The 20,113-nt window shown below is 36.3% G+C and overlaps 2 protein-coding genes across 9 annotated transcripts in view; both read right to left on the bottom strand.

The window, feature by feature from the left end:
* The window catches only part of LOC117422428 (roquin-2-like), a 51,572-nt gene extending 38,294 nt beyond the window's left edge, over positions 1 to 13,278 (bottom strand). For 2 of the 3 annotated variants that reach the window (XM_058987075.1, XM_058987076.1), the window contains exon 1: positions 12,795 to 13,277. The gene's annotated coding sequence lies outside the window, so the exon portion shown is untranslated. Of the gene's footprint in view, positions 1 to 12,794 lie in introns of all 3 variants that reach the window. The other variant, XM_058987077.1, reaches the window with a different exon arrangement.
* Positions 13,279 to 16,119: 2,841 nt separating this feature from the next.
* The window catches only part of LOC117422082 (zinc finger and BTB domain-containing protein 26-like), a 7,300-nt gene continuing 3,306 nt past the window's right edge, over positions 16,120 to 20,113 (bottom strand). For 5 of the 6 annotated variants that reach the window (XM_058987079.1, XM_034036733.3, XM_034036736.3 and 2 more), the window contains exon 2: positions 16,120 to 18,957. In XM_058987079.1, coding sequence (XP_058843062.1) covers positions 17,662 to 18,945 — 1,284 coding nt within the window. In that variant the 5' untranslated portion in view covers positions 18,946 to 18,957 and the 3' untranslated portion in view covers positions 16,120 to 17,661. Of the gene's footprint in view, positions 18,958 to 19,624; positions 20,010 to 20,113 lie in introns of those variants that run through there. The other variant, XM_058987078.1, reaches the window with a different exon arrangement.

The following is a 20,113-nucleotide window of genomic DNA, read 5'->3' as shown; positions in this document are numbered from 1 at the left end:
ACGATCTCGCAAGGTAGCTGCATGCAATGCAGTTAGTTTTGGAGAATGGGAGTGCTTGTGATTACTCCGCTGGGGGAGAGGATCCTGATTTAGAGGATTAAGAGCTTTTGGATCCTATTTTTCGCTGTAGACACGGAAGGCAAGACGATTCATGATTTGATTTTGTATCTGTTCTTTTATTTATGTTCTTGCTCACATATCCCTTACCAATATGCTATGACATATTACATTAGTAATAGATTTAGGACGTGTATATATAAATTACCTGTAAGATTGATCGCTTATCGATAGTTATTTAGGTAATTGGATTTACTTAAAGCGACGTTGTAAAAAGTGTCTTTTTTTGATCAGCCATTTGATGTCTGCACAGGTTTGTATTTTTATTTGTAATTTACCATCTGAAAGGTAATTTTTTAAACCTGATTTTTAGCAGTAATGCTTGTACAACAGACATTTTAGGTACAAGGCTGCTGTTTATTCGTCAAGTTATAATGTTTGAACTTTAGACATTTTATTTACCGCTTATTTGTAGTACGTTGCGGTTTTTTGATTTTTTTTTTATATTTTATTTATTTATTTATTTTTTAATAAGAAGCAAATAATGTTACCCTTATAAAAGTTGATCGTACATTTGCCCGGTCATTTTGCAGTGTTTTGGCAGTGCAGATTGTGCAATGAGGGTTCTGGTCACCGACATCAGCAGAGAGAGTCAAGGCGGTGTGTGGAGACGAAGCACCGCAGCATGGAAACATTCCACATTGTGCTGCACCATGTTTTGAATTCTGAAAATACAACATAAATTAAAACTAAACTGAGACCCAACAGCGATGTATTTGTTTATTTATTTATGTTTTTATGTATGTTAGTTGACATTATTTATTGGTCTTGTTTTTTTTTAACTATTTTACTTATTCATATTTTTTTGTTTTATTTACAATTTTGTATGTATCTGTTGAATATGTTATGCATTTAAGTATTTATTTGTTAATTTTATTTATTTTATTATTTATTAAAGGGTGTTTGTCTTCAAACAAATCTATAGTGTCTCACTGTCAATTTACAACACACAGCAATTTATTTTTTGCCATGCTGATTTTATTTAACACAAGCTTTTGTTTATTACCAGTATGTATGCAAAGCAACAGGCCCCGTGTAATACAGACCAATGATTATGACAGTGACACGCTACAGTACATTTTCAGATGTCATTCAGCCTGCATACAGTAAAGACATGACAAAGCCTAGCAGATACACACAGCATTTTCTCTACCAAGTCCCTAGGAAATGGGATCTAAGCAGTCCCCAAATAAGGCAATAATTCAGTACATCACTATCCATACAGATCCTGGATAGGGGCTTACTCTGTATGCAATGTTTAGTATATGGTTGGCAACAATTGCAGCAGTCTGTTCTAAAAATGGCCTGCAATCTACTGCAGTAAAAAGTGCTTCACTGTCGCAGATCTTGGACTTGTGAATCAATGACAGCTGATGTTCCATCACGGTTGAAAGACTTCATCTACTTACAATGCTGCAGAAGGTCTTCTTTTTGTAATCACAAGTTGTACTTCAGTTTGTGGTCTTACGCTGTTGAAGTGCAGCGTATGCAGGATGCCCTTAAATAAACTGACAAAATATTGAACCTGAGAAATTAAAATTGCTGTAAATTTAGGTTGATAGTCTATAGAAAGTAGTCTAACCTTATAAACTGAAAACAAACTGGGAATACACCAGCTGACCTACTGCAAATGAATATATATTAAACCAGAATCATCTTGTGTCATCAAGGACTCATTTTCTGTTGCTGGTTAAACTCCTGGCTGTATGTATATTAATGTCATTAATACTACAGCGGCTATTCTGGGTATAGGTACAGTATGGATGTCAGCAAATTATGAGTGGAACTGCCAAGAAAAAACTGTTTTGCATTGGATTGTTAATACAAACCAATTTCTTTGATTGGCTAAAAATTATTTTAACCCTTTCAATTGCATATGTTGTATTCTCATTAACTGTATAAAACAAATACTGTAAAATATTAAAATACTTGCACCAAAGCTTAATATACCTGAATTGCAGATAAACCAGTAAACATTATATATCCACCATAATGCGGTCAGCTTTCTCAGTATTTACTCAAATTCTCATCACTTAATACTGCAACTTTTGATGGAGAATATTGTAAACAATTTCAGAATAGATTAACATGCTAATAAAAGCACTCTAGAAAGGAAAATTAGCTATGGGTCTTCTAGCTCCTGCATGTGTCATGGATACTTGCTTACCTACAGAGGTTTAAAGATTAAACTTCACTTTGTAAACCTCCGCATCAACACTGAACAGGATATGTTCCAGAGAGACTAGGTTACAACAAATCACATTGTAGGTGCTTATAATTTAAATACCAATAATGGTAGCTAAAACACAATTTAAGATTATCATAATAATTTGCAGCCAATTAAAAATACCATCATTGTCCAACCATACTGCTAAGATGAGACTGGACTTTTACCTGACAAGGATTCAAACTCAGGCATCCTGCTGTGCCACCTACCCATGACGAATGCTACAGTAAATCTTTCATAGAACTTGCAAGCAAATTTAAGAAATAAGGTACAAACCTGGCACATTCCAGACCAAAATTCTGATCGCCACGTTGCTATGATTTTTAGCTGAAACAGTTGCAGTACAACTAGGTTATGGAATGAAGTGGCATATATTCAGTGGTTAATATTCAAGCCACAGATCTAGTAGATGGGTTGAGACACTGACTGTGTGTAACAGAGCAAAAGGAAGCCTTGCTGACAAGAGAGAAGCAATCACTAGTCTTTTTGCAGCTGATTTATAAGATGGATGTCTTTTTTGATTTATATAGAGTGTATGGCAACTATAGAACCGGTCTATAAATATGGGGGAACGTGGAACAAAACCAGCCAACTGTCTAGCTGTCTAGAACTTATTGCAGTCAGCTGTTTACTCCAAGAATATGAAAAAGTTGTAACTTTATCTTGGAGACATAAATACCTTGATTAGTTTAATTTGGGATATAAAACACACAAATAAAAAGAAAGGGCAGTGGTCATTAAACAGACCTACAAATAGTGCTCCTGAGACTTCTGGTTATGTACTGTAATTTAAAGTGTCCATCACTGTAAATTGAACCAACTTATAATTTTACATTACTTCCATTTATTACTATATAAAGGCAACATTAATGCCTTTTTTAAAAAAAAAACAAATCTGTAAAAATATTTAATTGGGACAGCATAAATTAGCATTTACATTTTCTAGCTTTTTAAAATGTTGTGACTAGTGTCTGTCCTGTGGGCAATCTTTTTACTTCTGCTTCAATTCCAGTTGCTGTACGACAGGACTAAAGTAATGTGTTGCTTTAGAAATATTGTATCATTAGAATGTACTGCAAATATATGTTTGCTTGAATTAAGAATGCAATACCCTTGCTCGATCATGAACACCAGAAATGTAGGCAATGCATCCATATGCTTAGCCCTAGAAGGGGCAAAGGTCTATAAGATGGAAATCTTGCCTTAAAGTAACTGACAAAATTAAATATTTACTATTTTTCCTACTTTAGATCATTTTTTCAGGATTTTCTTTAGCATTATGAGGTGTGATAAATATGACAAGATGATGCTGTTAAAACATCACATTATAACATGAATGCAAAGTAATGAGCTAAACTGCACAAACGGGCCTACTGTACATAGAATTAGATACACATGGAGCATAGGCAGCTTCATTTCTGCAAATATACCCTGTGTTGGTACAACTTGCACAGTAAATATTTGTGGCTATCACTTGCAGGCAACATTCCCATTTTATTGCTCCTTGGCCTTTCCTGCTCAAATTCAAGAGGTGCCACGCACTCTGTTTCCCTGTAATCTAGAGAGATTCAGCTGAGCGCCGAGTTAGCTCTGTACTTCTGGTTGTTGGTAGGCCTGCACTAGTAATTCAAAACGGTCATATGTATAATCTGACTACTGGGTCCCCAGTGCCTGACCTAGTAAAAGCACTGCCGAGTGCAGGGTGAATCATGCGAACGTGGTTTGAATCTCGCTTGTGCTGTGGTGGGGGGATAAAGAAGAGCGGACATTTAGACAACGCATCCATTGGGTTAGTACTAGAAATGTCCTGCTAATATGTTTAAAATGTGGGAACTCTTAGTACCTTATTCACTAGTATAGAAGAGTATACAGTTCACAGATTTCGGCATAATAGACTGTCATAACAAAACATTGACATTATTCCAATAGTAAAACTGAGTCTCACTCAATTGACATTTATCTTGTCAATTAAGGGAATTAAAAAGCAAAACAAAAGTTTTATAGCAATGTTTTTTTTTTAAAGCATGTGTGTATTACCTTAAACACAAAAATAATCTCCTATACCCAAAACATAAAGCATAACCAGATATATACTGTTTAAGTACCAAAACAAGCAATCCACGTTTGATTTCAGGAGTTATGTCTCTATACTAATTCTAAAACTTGGTATGGGCTACAACAAAATCGCTGAGTTGCTGTAATAATTTAGGCTATTTCACTAGTTAAATTAAGCACACTAATCATCCAGTATCAAATCAGTAAAGTACATTTTCCCAATTAATTTTCCAAAGAAAAACAAACGAACATACCATTCTTGAAGAAAAGGCACAAACTAAAACACCACAGATTTACTTGAATGTAGTTTGTTTCATGACTTACTACATCTGCACTGCATACATCTGATGCATACAATTCATGCAAAGTTGTACACGTAACCGTAGAATCCAAACGACACATGTGACAGAGTGTAAGGGGAAAGTTTATAGCTATTCTAAATGAGAAAACCTGAGAGAGGGCAACCCAACACTATAAATAAACTGTCAAATACTGTGATTCATTCTCAAGTGATCGCCCATCTGGGACATGCAGAACTCAAACAGAGCAGCCCACAATAAACACTCATAGGTTTACTGGCCTAAATTTTTATACCATTACTCATACAATGAAATAAATATGGCATTAAGAAATACTTTGTCATAAGAACATTTGCATATAGTAGGACTCAGCTGGCAGTAAAGTTTAATAAGCAGTTTCTCAATTAGTGAAATCTAGCTTAAATGATAACATCTTTTAGTATAGGGACTAATATGGGTTTTTATTTCAATTCTTCATTTTTATGAAGATTAATATTATATGGCATAACATTACGTAAATACATATTTTCTGAGAACCTCATCAACAAACATCTGTACAATAGAATGTTTTTATTTTAATGTATGCATTTGATTTTGGGAACTCATTTATGTAATATATTAAATAAACTGATACAAACGTAATAGTTATTGCCTGCATTTCAATGTTTGTTTGAAGATGTGTTCCATCCCTAACAGTTAAGTATAAAATTATTTTAAGTGATACATGTGTGCATATATCTACAGCTGATGGAAATATACATTTAGCTTAGGAGGCTATGTACTAAGATCTATAAATATAAACTGCTATTTGGAGGATAATACACTAATTAAACAAGGAATTATCTTTAAGTATATCTACATATCCTTATACAGTAAATGTAAAATATTATTATTATTATTATTATTATTATTATTATTATTATGATGATGATGATTTATTTCTTAGCAGACACCCTTTCACTACATTAAAATCTACTAAATAAAAATAAATAAATAAATAAATAAATAAAAAAAAACTTGTTTAAGAATTATACTGTAGTATGAAAAGGACAAGTCAAAGATATGGAGTTTCTGTAAAGAAACACAATTGTTAGCTGGATGAGAATCCACAGTGCCACACAGCAAGTGTCATGCAAATACCAGTAATTCTATATTGGTGTACAGTACTGTATCTATAACGGATACTGTAATTGAGAAAGGTTGAGGAAGAACACCCTTTGACCAGCACAAGATGTTCAAATTGCCATGGAATGATTTCTGAGCCAAAACAGCTAAACAAGAAGTTGGCTGTGAACATGTCAACCTTTGATTTTGCTATTGTTGCAAAGTTAGATCAATTAGACCACAGTTCTACCAACTCTTTGCCAAACCCTAATCTGATACAACAGATTTTCTGATCCAAATCTTTGAGAACCCTACAATTTTACCTTTAATCCCCTTGGTACCACATGAAAAAAAAAATTTACATTCTGACCTTTATTGCATGTACTGCAAGTTCTCATTAAACAAATTACTTCCCACAGCTAAACAGGAACCTTGCATTCATGTTCATGTGACTGGCACGTGAATAGCTCTGGAACCCCCCCAGAGATCACCCACTCGTTTAAATGTTCTCTAATCTACTTATTTAAGAATCACCAAGTCAAGTGTTTAACTATTTTTACACACAGACATCCAAATACGTATCGCTCAGATGGTCTTCTCCTATGCACAATTTATTGAACACCAAAATCTTATTCAAAAACTCTCAATTTAGTGATTTTAAATAAAAAGATGAGGGAACACTGAGCAAGATTATTTTTACACATCTATGGTATATGCACTTCTAATGACTCAAGTCCTGACCAATACGTGAATTTCAAACATGCATGCACTCACTCCAGAATGGCTGGCAGCAAAAGCAGTGTGCCATTCACATCTCTGATGCAAAACTGAAAGGCAGGTCTGTGATTCCAACGTATGACCTCATGCAAACTGTAACCTTAACACCAGGGCACAAGACTACTGCGCCTACTACTACAGTACAGCATGAACAAGTGTGCCCGGACAGATTCTGTGCAATACATGAGAAACACTTTTTGAATGGAGAAAAAAAACTGTTGTAAAACAGAAAATGTCTTAAATGCATGTTTAAGGAGCGTGGCAGTGGGTGACTTTTGAGGTTGGTTCCTGATTCATTCTTTGTATCACAGCCTGACTAACCAATGCACACCATGCCTACTGGACCATCCACCTCAGAGCGGGGTATTCTGTTCATATTGTGTCTTTACATTTAAACAATGCAAACCCACACCATTTGTATTAGGTCAACCATTTCCAATGATATACAGTTTGCACCCAATTACACAATCAAACCTGCAGTGTGGAGTAGTGGTTAGGGTTCTGGACTCTTGACCGGAAGGTTGTGGGTTCAATCCCCAGTGGGGGACACTGCTGTTGTACCCTTGAGCAAGGTACTTTACCTAGATTGCTCCAGTAAAAACCCAACTGTATAAATGGGTAATTGTATGTAAAAAAATAATGTGATATCTGTATAATGTGAAATAATGTATAATGTGATATCTTGTAACAATTGTAAGTCACCCTGGATAAGGGCGTCTGCTAAGAAATAAATAATAATAATAATAATAATAATAATAATAATAATAATAATAATATTTAGTCCACCTTGTCACAGGTCTACAGTGACCACGCTTGGTCCATCCATGTACTACTAGATATGCACGACAGTAAAGGCCACTTTCTGATGGTCCCTTGGGTTGGGCTGCCATTATATACTGAACCTCACTGTTTTTGAATTTCTTTGTTATTACTTAATATATAGCAACACCTACTGCCTTGCTTTTTCTAAACCCCAACTTAAATGTAGGCTGTTTACTTTCACTTTTGGTTATAAAACCAAACAAAATGAGTCTGCAATCTTTTGAACAATGTGGTAAACAGCGTTCCCTCTAAGGCTAAAATGCGCGCAACTGGCAACAACCTTTGCACTCAGTTTACGAACTTTCGCAAGTTATTATCATAAATATCAACCTCAAATCGAGGATTCATTATGCGTTTTTATCAGTGTTTCATATTTTATCCTGGTTATTGTAATGCCAGTAAAAACGCTAAACTTAATGTGGAGTACTGTAAATAGGATTACTCTCACATGACTGTTACTAAACTGTTTAATATGTTTTATTGTAATTGTAATGCCAGCAATAACATAAAACAGGTCTTTTCAAAACACCTTCATTTGTAGACTGAACTACAGTGTCAGTTGAAGACTGTAAATAACATTATAATGTCTCAACAGTGCTGGACATTTTTTTTCTGAATATAATTCTTAGGTTTTCCTGCTTATTTTAATGCCAGCGATGAGCCAAGTGATGTCTATAAACATTATGACAGGTCTTAAGTGTCTTCAGGTGCTTTAATTACTATTACAGCAACAAGAGTATTATTGAAAAACTCTTGGCTTTAATAAAAAGAAAAAATAAAGAATTGTGGTAATATTTATTAATTTACTTATTTTTATTATCAACATTATATTTTTGTTCAAATGCCATGTTAAATTATTAATACAGTAATAAAACGGGGAGAAGAAACCGAATTAGCCATTTTTGAAAAACGGAATTTGCTATTCCCAAAAATGGGAAATCAGTAGGTGTAAAGATGGTTACAATTGAAGGCAGTGCAGACTCCAGTGTTTTATACAGTAGAATAAAGCAATTATATGCAGGCCACCAGTTAAGCATGCAGTCTGTATGTATATCATATACAGTGCTCCCTCGCTATAACGCGGGTCTCGGGGGGGTGGGGACGGACACAACATGACCGTTGTAACCAAAGAGCGTTATAAATGGTGGAGGGGGTGGGGGGCACTGCGGGACACATAACACACATCTGACTAAGATACAAAATAAAATAACTCCCTCTCCCTGCACATATAGTGAAGCAAAAATGTAACTTTTCGTGAATTAACCATGCATAAAGCACCATGTAATCAACGCAAAAAAAAAGAGGTAACATTCCCCACTCGTGGATAATTTTAATTAGCAGTTTTTAAACTATAAATAGTCTGGCTAAACGGCGGTCAGGAAGCGACAGACAAGCAAACCAAGTGCGAGAAGGAGGGCGGGCCGGGAGAGGGGAAGAGGGAATGGGCTTGCCCCAGGTTCGGCTGCCGGAGCGGGGCTGAAGCGAAGCTGAAGCATCTTGTCTCCCGGAGAAAGCCGCAGCTCCTTTCGCAGCAAAAAAAGTAAATACATTAGGAAAGATAACCATGTAATAGGCCTAATATTGATTTAGTTATAAAACGAATGCTGAATAAGATGTCTGTGTTATAAAGTGCCAGCGCAGCTTTTTATCAGTTCAGATACCGTAGCAAAAGGGAGAGACAGAAACAGAAGTTAGACTGAGAAGTTGTTCACAGTTTGAACAATACCGGTACTGTTTTTACTGTAGAAATATTGCATGAATCACTAGTATAGGGAATTGGGGGACATGCTGTAGGAGCGTTATGAGGCACGTTATAGACAGTATGTATGTGTATATATAAATAAACCCATAAATAAATAAATAAATAAGAGGATGTTTCAGAATCAGAGGCAGTGCCAGAATAAATGTCTTGTATGCTTATATGTAAATTTAAAGCACATTGTAAAATTGCTGAGATAATTGTGTTGGAAAATTGTGTTTCAAAATTGTATAATGCAACAAAAATAATAAATTAAACAGTTGATGCGTGGCCAAAGGTTTCTCACTGATAATTTACCCTTTCTCAGTCAAAACAGAAAGTTTCTCAGTCTCTAAAAAGCTTAGAGGGAATGCTGGTGGTAAATATTTGAAAGGAGCATATTTGTAGACATGTAAATTTTTTGGCTTATTTTACAAACATGTAAACTATATTGGATTGCATTTAAAGATAGTCTAGTTGTAACCTATCCTAAGTAATATCATGACCAGCATTTAAATGCAATTCATTTCTTAAAAGTTTAAACTTAAAGAACATATTTAGAATATTTGTATCCTATCACAACCTTTTTGAAAAGCTACCCAAGAGTATGGTATTTAAAAACAATATAAAAATGACTCCAGCATTTACAATACTAAAGTGTAATATTAATAATGATTATAAAAGAATTAGCTTTACATGCCATACCGTAAAGCCAACATCTATAACATTTAAGCACAATTGTTAAACATGTTAAACAGCTGGCTAACGCTGACACTCAAAATCATCAACACCCTAATTGACTGTTAAGCAGCTGGAATTTCCAGAAATTGGAAAGACTGGCTTACTGTAATGTAATTTAAAAAGTATTCATTCCTTCTTTGTAATCCTGTGTGTTGTACAGCCAATATTATGTCTTTGTGTCAATGTGCCACATTAGCCACTGCTATAATATAATTCAGTAGTGCTAGTTTGAATCTAAAGTTCCCTCACTCTTGTTTCAAACATTTCAAATACAGAGAGGAAGCTCACTTCTGAAATCCTTCCAGACAGGAAGTTGTTAACTGGCCTGTGTCTTAAAAGCCATTTCCAAAGGAAATGGAGGTGAAACAGATCTGTCACGGTTCAGCTTTTGATTCCACTGCAAGACATGTTTTGATCTTCTAGCCTACATACTTCTGAGCCAAGATGTTTCACTGGAGATCAGGCTCCTCAGTTTGTGTTTACATGATTTATAAAGACAATGCAAGGCTGAAGCCAGCTATGAGGCACGGGCCTCAGTTAAAATCATACTAATAATTATTTACTTAGGCCCTTTTACACGTTGCTTTGCAGCAAATAACAATGCAGTTCATCCCTTTTTGCATTTGAAGTGTGATACTTGAAGGTATATTTCAGACGTGATTGACACTGATAGTTGAGTTGAGGGTTGTGTAGAGTTCATAGGGCTGCGGTTTGCAAGAAGCCTCTCACAGACAAACAGCCTATAAAATCGACTGGTCAGCCGAAAAGCTCCAGCTGCAACCCTCATTGGTTATGATGTGCTTACGCAGCTAAACTCTCTCCGTCTTGTCAACCCGCTTAAGCTAATTTTATTGCTGAATGTGTTTTTATAATTAATATCACACAAAACGTTATGTATGCAAGCACTTGTCTTCTCTGTATTTGGATAATTACATCACTGTTAATTATTTTTTTGATAAATTAGGATTTTGAAAAAGTAATATTTCTTATTTTCTTTTATAATGAATTTGACGTTTGCAAAGAAAAAGCTACTTATTTGCACTGTACAAAACCACAGGTCCTGCAAATTTAGAACCTCAGGTACTCAAAATTAATAGCATCTTATTCAGAATAAAAACCTGTTAACTAAACTTTTGTAGGTCATGCTTTATTTTAAGGGAAGTTTTTTTTTTTTTAAACGTTAACAAACAGCTAATTAACATGTTAATGTACATTATTTTCTGTTAACTGTTACTAAATAATTTATAATAGCGCTATGGATGATCAATCAAACACCAGAGCCCTATGGATGATCAATCAAACACCAGAGCCCTATGGATGATCAATACCCAGTCGATCATATGCTTGAAATCGGTCCAAATATTTTTTCTTCAGTTAGAAACTCGTTAAATGTTAAATCTGCATGAAAAACCAACTTGTACAGTGACAACTCTGATGTATCCCTGGTACAGTTCACATTATTTACACTAGAAAGACCACCTTTTAGTCCATTCGCCTGAGTGGTCATTAAAACCAGGTTTGACTGAAAGTCATTCGATTAAATGCTCCTCATTATTTGAATACTACAGGCACAACACGTTTGGCAGAAACATATCCTGGTGCTCAAAATACACATCATTCACATTCATGCTTCAGTGTCTTTGATACACGCACATTCATTAACATCATTCACAGTCATGCTTCAGTGTCTTTGATACACGCACATTCATTAATACAAGTGTTTACCCTAGCATGTGTACTAGAAAGCATATACACCTTACTGAAGGTACAGTAGGAGCATTAACCTGATAGTGAAACAAGAGAAAGCAGGTAACTAAGAGACAGGGACGCAGTAAAAATGCAACAACTGCGCTGGTATATTTTACTACAGATTACATTTAAACTGCTTGACAATGCAACTAAGCCCGTATTTCCATCACAAATGATCAAATCGAGTACATTACACTATACACATTGTATGATTGATAGCGACTTGCATACAATTACATGCCCATGCATAACGCAATGTGCCACCGTTACGCAAGCATAACTGCGTGGGTGATTTATTTGTATCCTGTAATCATAATCACCACTGCATTCCCACACATCTGCTTTTATGTTTGTGGTGTTGTATAGCCCATATTCTACAAATCCTATCTAAGGTGTTTGAGATTCGGATGAATACATGATGTAAGGAGTCCCATGCATTTATTACGAAGAGTTTTTACATACCGAACTGTGCAAATGATTGTCCGCTCACTGCATTGGGTTTGACTGAGTGATTACTCCGTGTATCGCCCTTACCTCTGCTTGTCTTGATACAGCAGCAGGTTATTGAAACGTAAATATCAATTTATGATATTCTATGTCTCATCTACACCCCCTCAGCTAAAGACACTACACAATAGCTTACTGGTTCGTTTTCACGATATAACTAAAGTCAATTAAACTAAATAGTTTGTCAGTATGACAAACTTAACATAGCTCAAACACTGCATATTAAACGACGTCTGAACACACGCAAGTATGACAACTTTGTCAACAGCAGAATAGTTTAAATACCACTGTCGTCACTACTTTGCACGCAATCGACTACCGTACTAATGCTTACATAATTCTGTTCTCAAATGCATTTTTTTTTTAAAGTAATCTAACTCGCCGTGCTTTTAGTTCATAACTTGACATGAGCATTTAGTTCATAACTTGACAGCTTGGTGTAAAACGCCCACGTATGCACACCGCAAGGGAATTAATTTTATTTGCAGAATTATGTTTTTCTTTTTTGACAGCTAGGTGTATTTGCACGTAAGCAGCTGCAGGGTTTTCTTCTTGTAATGTAACAGTATGAAATCCAACAACAGATGGTATAAACACAAAACAACATAAGCTGTCACCTAACTGCAGCCAACTGCGAACTTACAATTTGGTCACTTACCTCAGGCACTAAGTAAAAGAGTAACATCCATTTTTCCGTCGACAGCTAGAAAAAAAAACTGTATCAGTTGTAACTTCACAGAAGCAAAATAATTCACTTAAAAAGGCAAAAGACCACGGGTCATAAAACTGAATTAAAAATATCATTTGTTTCAATTCTAGCCAAGACTTCCTCCCTCTCCGACGACATGTTTACTTGGGTTCACTCTTTCCTGTCAAAATTAAGAAGCTCCCTCGAACTTGTATTCCTCCGCTTACTGAATAGTAACATGCTAGCAACAGAAAAAGACAGCAAAGCCACTGCAACAGTATTTAAATATTAAACCAGACCAGCGCCAGAAACATGTTTTCAAAAAACATGGCCTCTAATTAAGAGCCGTGTTCCCCCTCTTGTAGGTACTATCTCTTCTGTGCTGTGTAAGGATACAGATGTAAAGTGTCAAAGCCGGAACAAGCCGCTTTTCGAGGCGTAGGCTACATTATGATTTTAAAGAGACAGTGCTGTATTTCAGTAGAACTGTGGAGAACTTGTAAGATCAGATCTGTGTGAGACGTGCAGTAAACGCTGTTTGAAACACGCGGGTTATGCAACCACAAGTTATGAAAAAACGTCGATAAACTGTTGACTGTAGCCGGTCTAGTTAAGTGGAAATGTTGCTGACCTGTGTCTTTCATTAGCTAATACTGAAACACTAAAATGTATTTTGGAACAAAGCTGTCGGTGCTAGGCTACATGCACGACTGTTTGGGTGCTTATTGTTCAGAATGAAATGTGTCATCTTTGTATTTAATCGTATACAGCTATCAACAATTAATAAAACATTTCAGCGTCACACAAGGTGAGCTATCGTAGTTATTGGGGGTTTTCAATAGTGAGACTCTCTCTCTATATAAAACATGGTCTACCAATTAAAATATGGCAAAATGTTCTTCAAGCAAGGTAAATCATAGAGGTATGGTAATGCACCTGTATGGGATAGTAAACAGCACATTTGCCCTGGTACACTGTTGTGGTCTGTTGTCATCCACCTCCCAATAAAGTAATAACTTCCATAATTGTATTAGCCTGTGTTATATATTACCCCCCTCATATAATGCAGATGAACTTGTATTTCCTTATACGTTTTTTTCTCACTATAGTCTATGGAGCAGCAGCCAGCTACTTCTCCATGTTGATCTGCACATAATAGGCTCCTCCCCTCTTAAACTGGACACTTTCCACATCACACTGTCACTTAGCTTTACTGAAACTACTGGACAGGTTAACCATTAGCAGCTACTTAGCGCTGAAAGAATTATTGAGTGACTCCCAAGTAAGTTTATTTTATATATCTATATTTCTTGCACGAGTGCATTAAAGTTTTAAACATACGCAATTATAATAAACAGGATTTTGTATTCATATTAGTAGAGACTTATTAGGAAAAAAAAGTTGGGATAAACTTGCCAATAGGAGTTGCTGCAAAATGAGAGTGGAAAGGGTGCCACCTACCGGTTAAATTGTAAAAGTACATCTGTCAGTGCAGTACATTATTTATTTCCAAGATTTATTATTTAACCAAGATTAAAATCCGTAAAACCTGTAATTTTTCTATTTATTTAAAATATTCCCACATGAACACGTCACACTTTACAGTTTTGTACTGTCTGTATAACGAAAGCTGCAATACATACTTATCGAATGACATTGTATTGTGGGAAAGATGCTGCTGCTGCTTCAGAAATATTTTAAGTATGACATGACTGATTTGAAAAGAGGATTTAACTTTGTAAATATACAGGAAATCGCTGATACTGAGTGGAATGGCAACAAGAGAGCGATTTACGTAAAAGAACGTCAAGGAAAGCAGACAGGTTTAACAAAGTCCATAAACACAACTAAAGCATAATTGAATAAATAGCTCATAATCCCATTGAGCTCATTAATCCTTAGCACATATTTAACACTGTTTACTCTTTGATAGAATTTAAAAGAGCATCTAAACATTCATATCAGTCTAAGGTCCATATTTAAAAAGCATTATCCATGCAAAGTAAAATTAAAATCCTGAATGATTTCCTGGTTGCTTAGACTAGCCAAACACACTCTGCATACTTTTCTCATCTTTCAACTGCTCTAAATGTTACGTACTATGTAATAAGCTTCATGATTTTTACTTGTGTTCATTACATTGCCTCATGAGGTTCCTACAGTAGACTAATCCGCACCCTGGTAAAACAAACTGACCTGTATTTACAACTATCTATTTTCAAAAAGTTAATATAAGTATCAAACATAAAACAGCCATGCATTTAGTATGGTAAAGATTGTGGTCAGCTTCATCTTATATGAACAGGGTCTGTTTTTATTTACTAACGACATGGATCACAACCTGTACACCCTTCTGTTTATATTGAGCATTTGACAACATCTGTTATTGACCAAAAAAAAAAAAATAATGCTCTTTTCACAAAGCAATTATTTAAATCTACCCCCCCCCCCCCCCCCCAAATTAATCAAAATAGTTTATATGAAGCATTGTCGTATTTGTGTATAATATAGTCTGTTCAATGGTATAATGATGTCATTTTTCTATGTATATGGCCATGCATCCCAAGTGAGAAAAAGTAATGACAAAATTATTGCACCACTTATACTACATTAAGTGTGATTCTCTGTCGGGTCAAACAGACACAAAACATATTAGGAGGGTTAAGAAAACAATGCACTGTGAAATGTATGATAATGGAGCTTGTTGATGACACTGCTGTACTGTATATGTTTATTCCAGTCTGCTGCTAGTGACAATAACCAGTCTACATTATCCCACTATGCAAAGCTGATTCAATATGGATGAAATACATGACAACTAGACAGCATACTGCACCTCTACAGCAGTTGGAACACAATCCTATTAGCGCATTGCAATCTGTACTGTATTGAACGCCTTTAGATGTTCAAGCAGAAAGCAATAAGCAGTGCACCTAGGGATTAATGCCTGTTTGAACTGTAATAGACCGAGTCCCTCTGACATTTCTGGAGCAGCATAGACTGCACCTGTCTCAGACCTGCGTTAGACACTGCTTTTGAACTCATTGCTGAGCTGCTGTTACTGGGGAACAACATCATTGCCAAACGCTATTGATTTATTAATAAGAATAAACACTATTTCTATGAGCAGATGATGCAAGACCTTTGTTTATAGTGATGCCAACTGTAGATGCACTTGACTCTCAAACAGCAAGCTAGTAAACTTATATACGAAGGACAAGGGTCTCTAAAACTGAAATACTTACGAAGGAAGTTGCTTCATCTTTAATGGATCTACCATCGGGTATATTTGCAGAAATTAACTTATCTATTGCAATATTCCGCTTTTTTTTTTTTTTTTTTTCGAAATCCTATATATGCAAATGTGTGCAATTTTTAGTTATTTTTTATGCAGGTGCCACTTATGGTAGTTCCAGTAAAGATGAAACAAGAAGTATAGCAATCAATGAACAGGCAGTGACTGACATATTTCCATCAAGACATTTCTATATTCTTGTTACTTTTGAACTAAAGCATGTTTTGGCATCTCATAACTTTTGTATTCAATAGCAGCTATAATGAAACATGTGCAGTTCATTCAATCAACACTATAATTTATTTGGGGACTTAATGTATCTAAGTTTCAGTAACAACGGCAAAAATACAATAGTACCAATACAAGTAACCCACCACCTTATAAGGGTTGGACAGCAAACGTGAACGACCTCCCGTTACACTGGCAGTAGGGTGTATAACCACCACAGGCAGTCAACATGGCACTGATCAGTCTGTAAAGCGTGACTATGGGAAGGACACAACAGCTTTACATTACAGGCGTTTCTAGCTGTTTGTAAACCCGTTTATGTATCTGTCTATATTACATTACCATTAACCATAATAAAACCAACAGCATACACACATTATTTCTATCACAATGTGCTCATCCTGGATAAAGTGCAACAAAGTGGGGTTTGAATGATTTAACTCAGGATGGTTTTCCTACATTAGATTTAATTGCACAGTCTAACTACAAGCTATGCATGCCTTTCATTAGCAATGTACAGAATGTTTAGATGTGTCAACAAGAGGATTTATTTTGATCTGTCTTCACATGGACCCAACTGATACCAGTTTAGGGGATCCATACATTAATAAACTAAGCACTTTTTGTAAGTCAAACCATCTTATCCAGGGGTGTAGCAATTCACTAATCTCATGATACGATACGTATTGCGATATGTAACTAATACATGTAATTGTCCTCATTAGCTACTTGTATAAGATATAATTAAATCAAATTTAATGATGGACCACTTTGCTAAGACAAAAATTAATTAAGATAGGGAGAGTATGTATCCATATCAACTATAAAACACACTTTCTTTATTCAAGAACCATTTGGTGATCTACAATGAGCTATGTTTTGCGTTTGGTCTTGAATCACGATACAAACGATACATACTTCTATTACGATACGCTATACCATGTAAAGAAATTATCACAATTCATCAATACATGATGAATCATTACACCCCCAGTCTTATCAAATAATCTATACCTCACACACACACAGAATGTGTCAATAAAACTCCTTTTCTGTTTAACAAATTTAAACAGTTCTCTTTAAAACTCCAGTATTTTCAGTAATTCCACGTGTAGAGGGCAGTATTGTGTGTGACACTGCTGTTACAGATTCTGTCCAGTCCCCTGACGGTGAGATGAGATGAGGTTAAAAGCTCTAAAACCACAGATGCAAATGAGCCCCCGTCCTGTTACAAATGTTTCAGTCTTTTTACATACTGTAAATATCCAACTCTTTCGGAAAATCTTTTTATCAGTCTTAAACTAGAATATCGCATCAGTTCCCAAGGCTGTGGTCTGCATTTTCTGCATCGGTGTTGTGAACTCTACTATAGTCAAAATCTACCGGAACGTCTTGGAGACTCCTTTCATTTGCATTGTCAAAACTGTTTTTCCCGTGGATCTGCTTGAGGTGCTTTCGTAACACAGGCTTGTGTGCGAACACCATGTCGCAGTAGTTGCATTTGTGGGGCTTGTCCCCGCTGTGCAGGTTCAGGTGATCCTGCAAAGAGCATTTCTGCGTGAACGTCTTGCCACAGATCTTGCACTGGAAAGGTTTGATGCCCGCATGAACCCGCATGTGTCTGTGGAGGTTGCCTTTCTGGGTGAACGTCTTGCCGCACAGCAAGCACATGAACAGCTTGTGCATCTTCAGGTGGTTGGCGTAGTTTTCCAGCTGGCGAAAGACTCTGGTACATTTGGGGCACTGGTGGTACCACTGGAGACATTTATCTTGTGTCCTTGAGTGGCCCCCAAATGTGTTTTTCCCAGCAAACATGCTATCTGAACTAGCAGCAGAACTGTAGCTCTGTGACTGGCGTGACACTATGTCCCCAATTCTTGTCTCCACTGTGGAGTTAATAAGGGAATGCTGAGGCTCAGGAGTGTGTAATGAGGCTTGTGCAGATGAAGGAAAGTGGTTCTGAAGCTTAGTGTTGGCCATAGATGCTTCACTGATGGATTCAACCTTTACGATGGTGATTGCATTGTCTTCCCCATCGGTATTGTCATCTACCTGTTGGATGTTTGGAGAACTGGGCTGCATGATCACTTCCTCCTCCTCCTCATCTCCTTCCTCCTCAACTTCTTCCACTGTCACAGCAGCAGTGGACCGGTCCTCTAGGGGGTCTGAAGAACCCATTTTCTGCACCCCTTGACTCTTCAAAGGATCACTGGGCTTGATGAACTTGGATAATGCGTGGGTGCATCGCTCCACAATGTGACCCATTTGGAGGAAGCTTGCCACTGTCAGATAGTTCACAAGCTCCAGCTCCGGAAATTCGAGAATGCCTGTGTAACAGGATAGCATCAACTGCTTCCCCACTTCGGAGCTCTGGGTGATGGAGATTTTAACCTCCTTGGAATCACTGAGCAAGAACTGATCCCTCAAAAAAGATGATCCAGCAGCAAAGACCACTTTGTGCCCCTGGACCTCCAGATCGTTCACGTACACCGTGACATCACAAAACCTGTTTTGCTTTCTCAGGAGGTCCATTTTTTGCAGCATTGAATCCCCATAGTTTGAAAACTTGAAGTGCAGGATTTCCGAATTCGAAGCCATGTTGCATCAGGCCTGTGGGATAAAACAGAAAACACAGCAATCAATTATTTTTGCAACAGTTTTGATGAGTCTGTTATCTTGCATTGTCTTGTATTCTTATTGCAGCTTTTACTGGTAATTTGAGGTTACTCAGTCATCACTTCATTTTTCGTTGGACAGCACTTGAAACAATCTTTGAAATTATAATTGTCTGTGCGTAGGTTGTCCCCAGCAAATGAGGTCCCATTCAAACAGTGTGTTACACAGCTCTGGCACCACCTTTTGTGCTTTACGTATCATCTAGCACAGTGGTTCCCAAACCAGTCCTGAGGACCCACTGTGTCTGTTGGTTTTCATTTCAACTGAGCTCTCAATTACTTAACTACACCTTTAACTGAAATGATACTTTGCTGAATCAGACCTTTTTAATTGTTTTCAGCTCTTAACAGCTGCATATGTCAAGTTAGCTATAAGATTGTATAAGTAACCTGAACTCTACAACTGTTTAAGAGCTGAAAACAATTAAAAAGGTCTAATTAAACAAACTATCAGTTCAATTAAGGGTCTAGTTAAGTAACTGAGATCTCAGTTGGAATGAAAACCAGCAGACACATGGGGTCCCCAGGACATGGGTTAGGAACTTCTAGCACAATTGGAGGAAACACCTCCCCAGAATTTGGTTCTCTTAAATTGGAATTACCTCTTTGTTTCCTGTCCAGATACACTTCATGCGTTACTGGTGCTACTGGTAATACATTGCAACTATAGGAAGTGAACTTTAGAGTGTTGTAGCAGGAAATGTTGGCTTTACTGGAAAACCAAACTATCAACAGGAAAATAATGGAGAACGTTACTCAATGTGCAAGAGCCAAAGCTATAAAACAAAATTAGAGCCATCATGAAAAAGTACATCTCAATGACCTACATCCACTGCATGCACATGTAAAATTGTAGGTTGTGACATTAGGATAAATGCAACTATACACCCCGAGATTCTGATGTAAATTTAACTTAACAGGGTAATGGTATAAGGTTTGTGTTTTTATTTATAAATAAATAAATAAATAAATAAATAAATAGTTTGCATAATTAACTTTAAAAATGACTTATCAATCAACTATATGTTACAAAAGCTGTTTAATAATTGTTTTTGTCAATAATGTATCAACTAAAATAATAATTTGATAAT

This window comes from Acipenser ruthenus, chromosome 15 (genome assembly GCF_902713425.1).
Source record: "Acipenser ruthenus chromosome 15, fAciRut3.2 maternal haplotype, whole genome shotgun sequence".
NCBI classification, from domain to species: domain Eukaryota; kingdom Metazoa; phylum Chordata; class Actinopteri; order Acipenseriformes; family Acipenseridae; genus Acipenser; species Acipenser ruthenus.
This window is presented reverse-complemented; position numbering and strand designations above follow the sequence as displayed.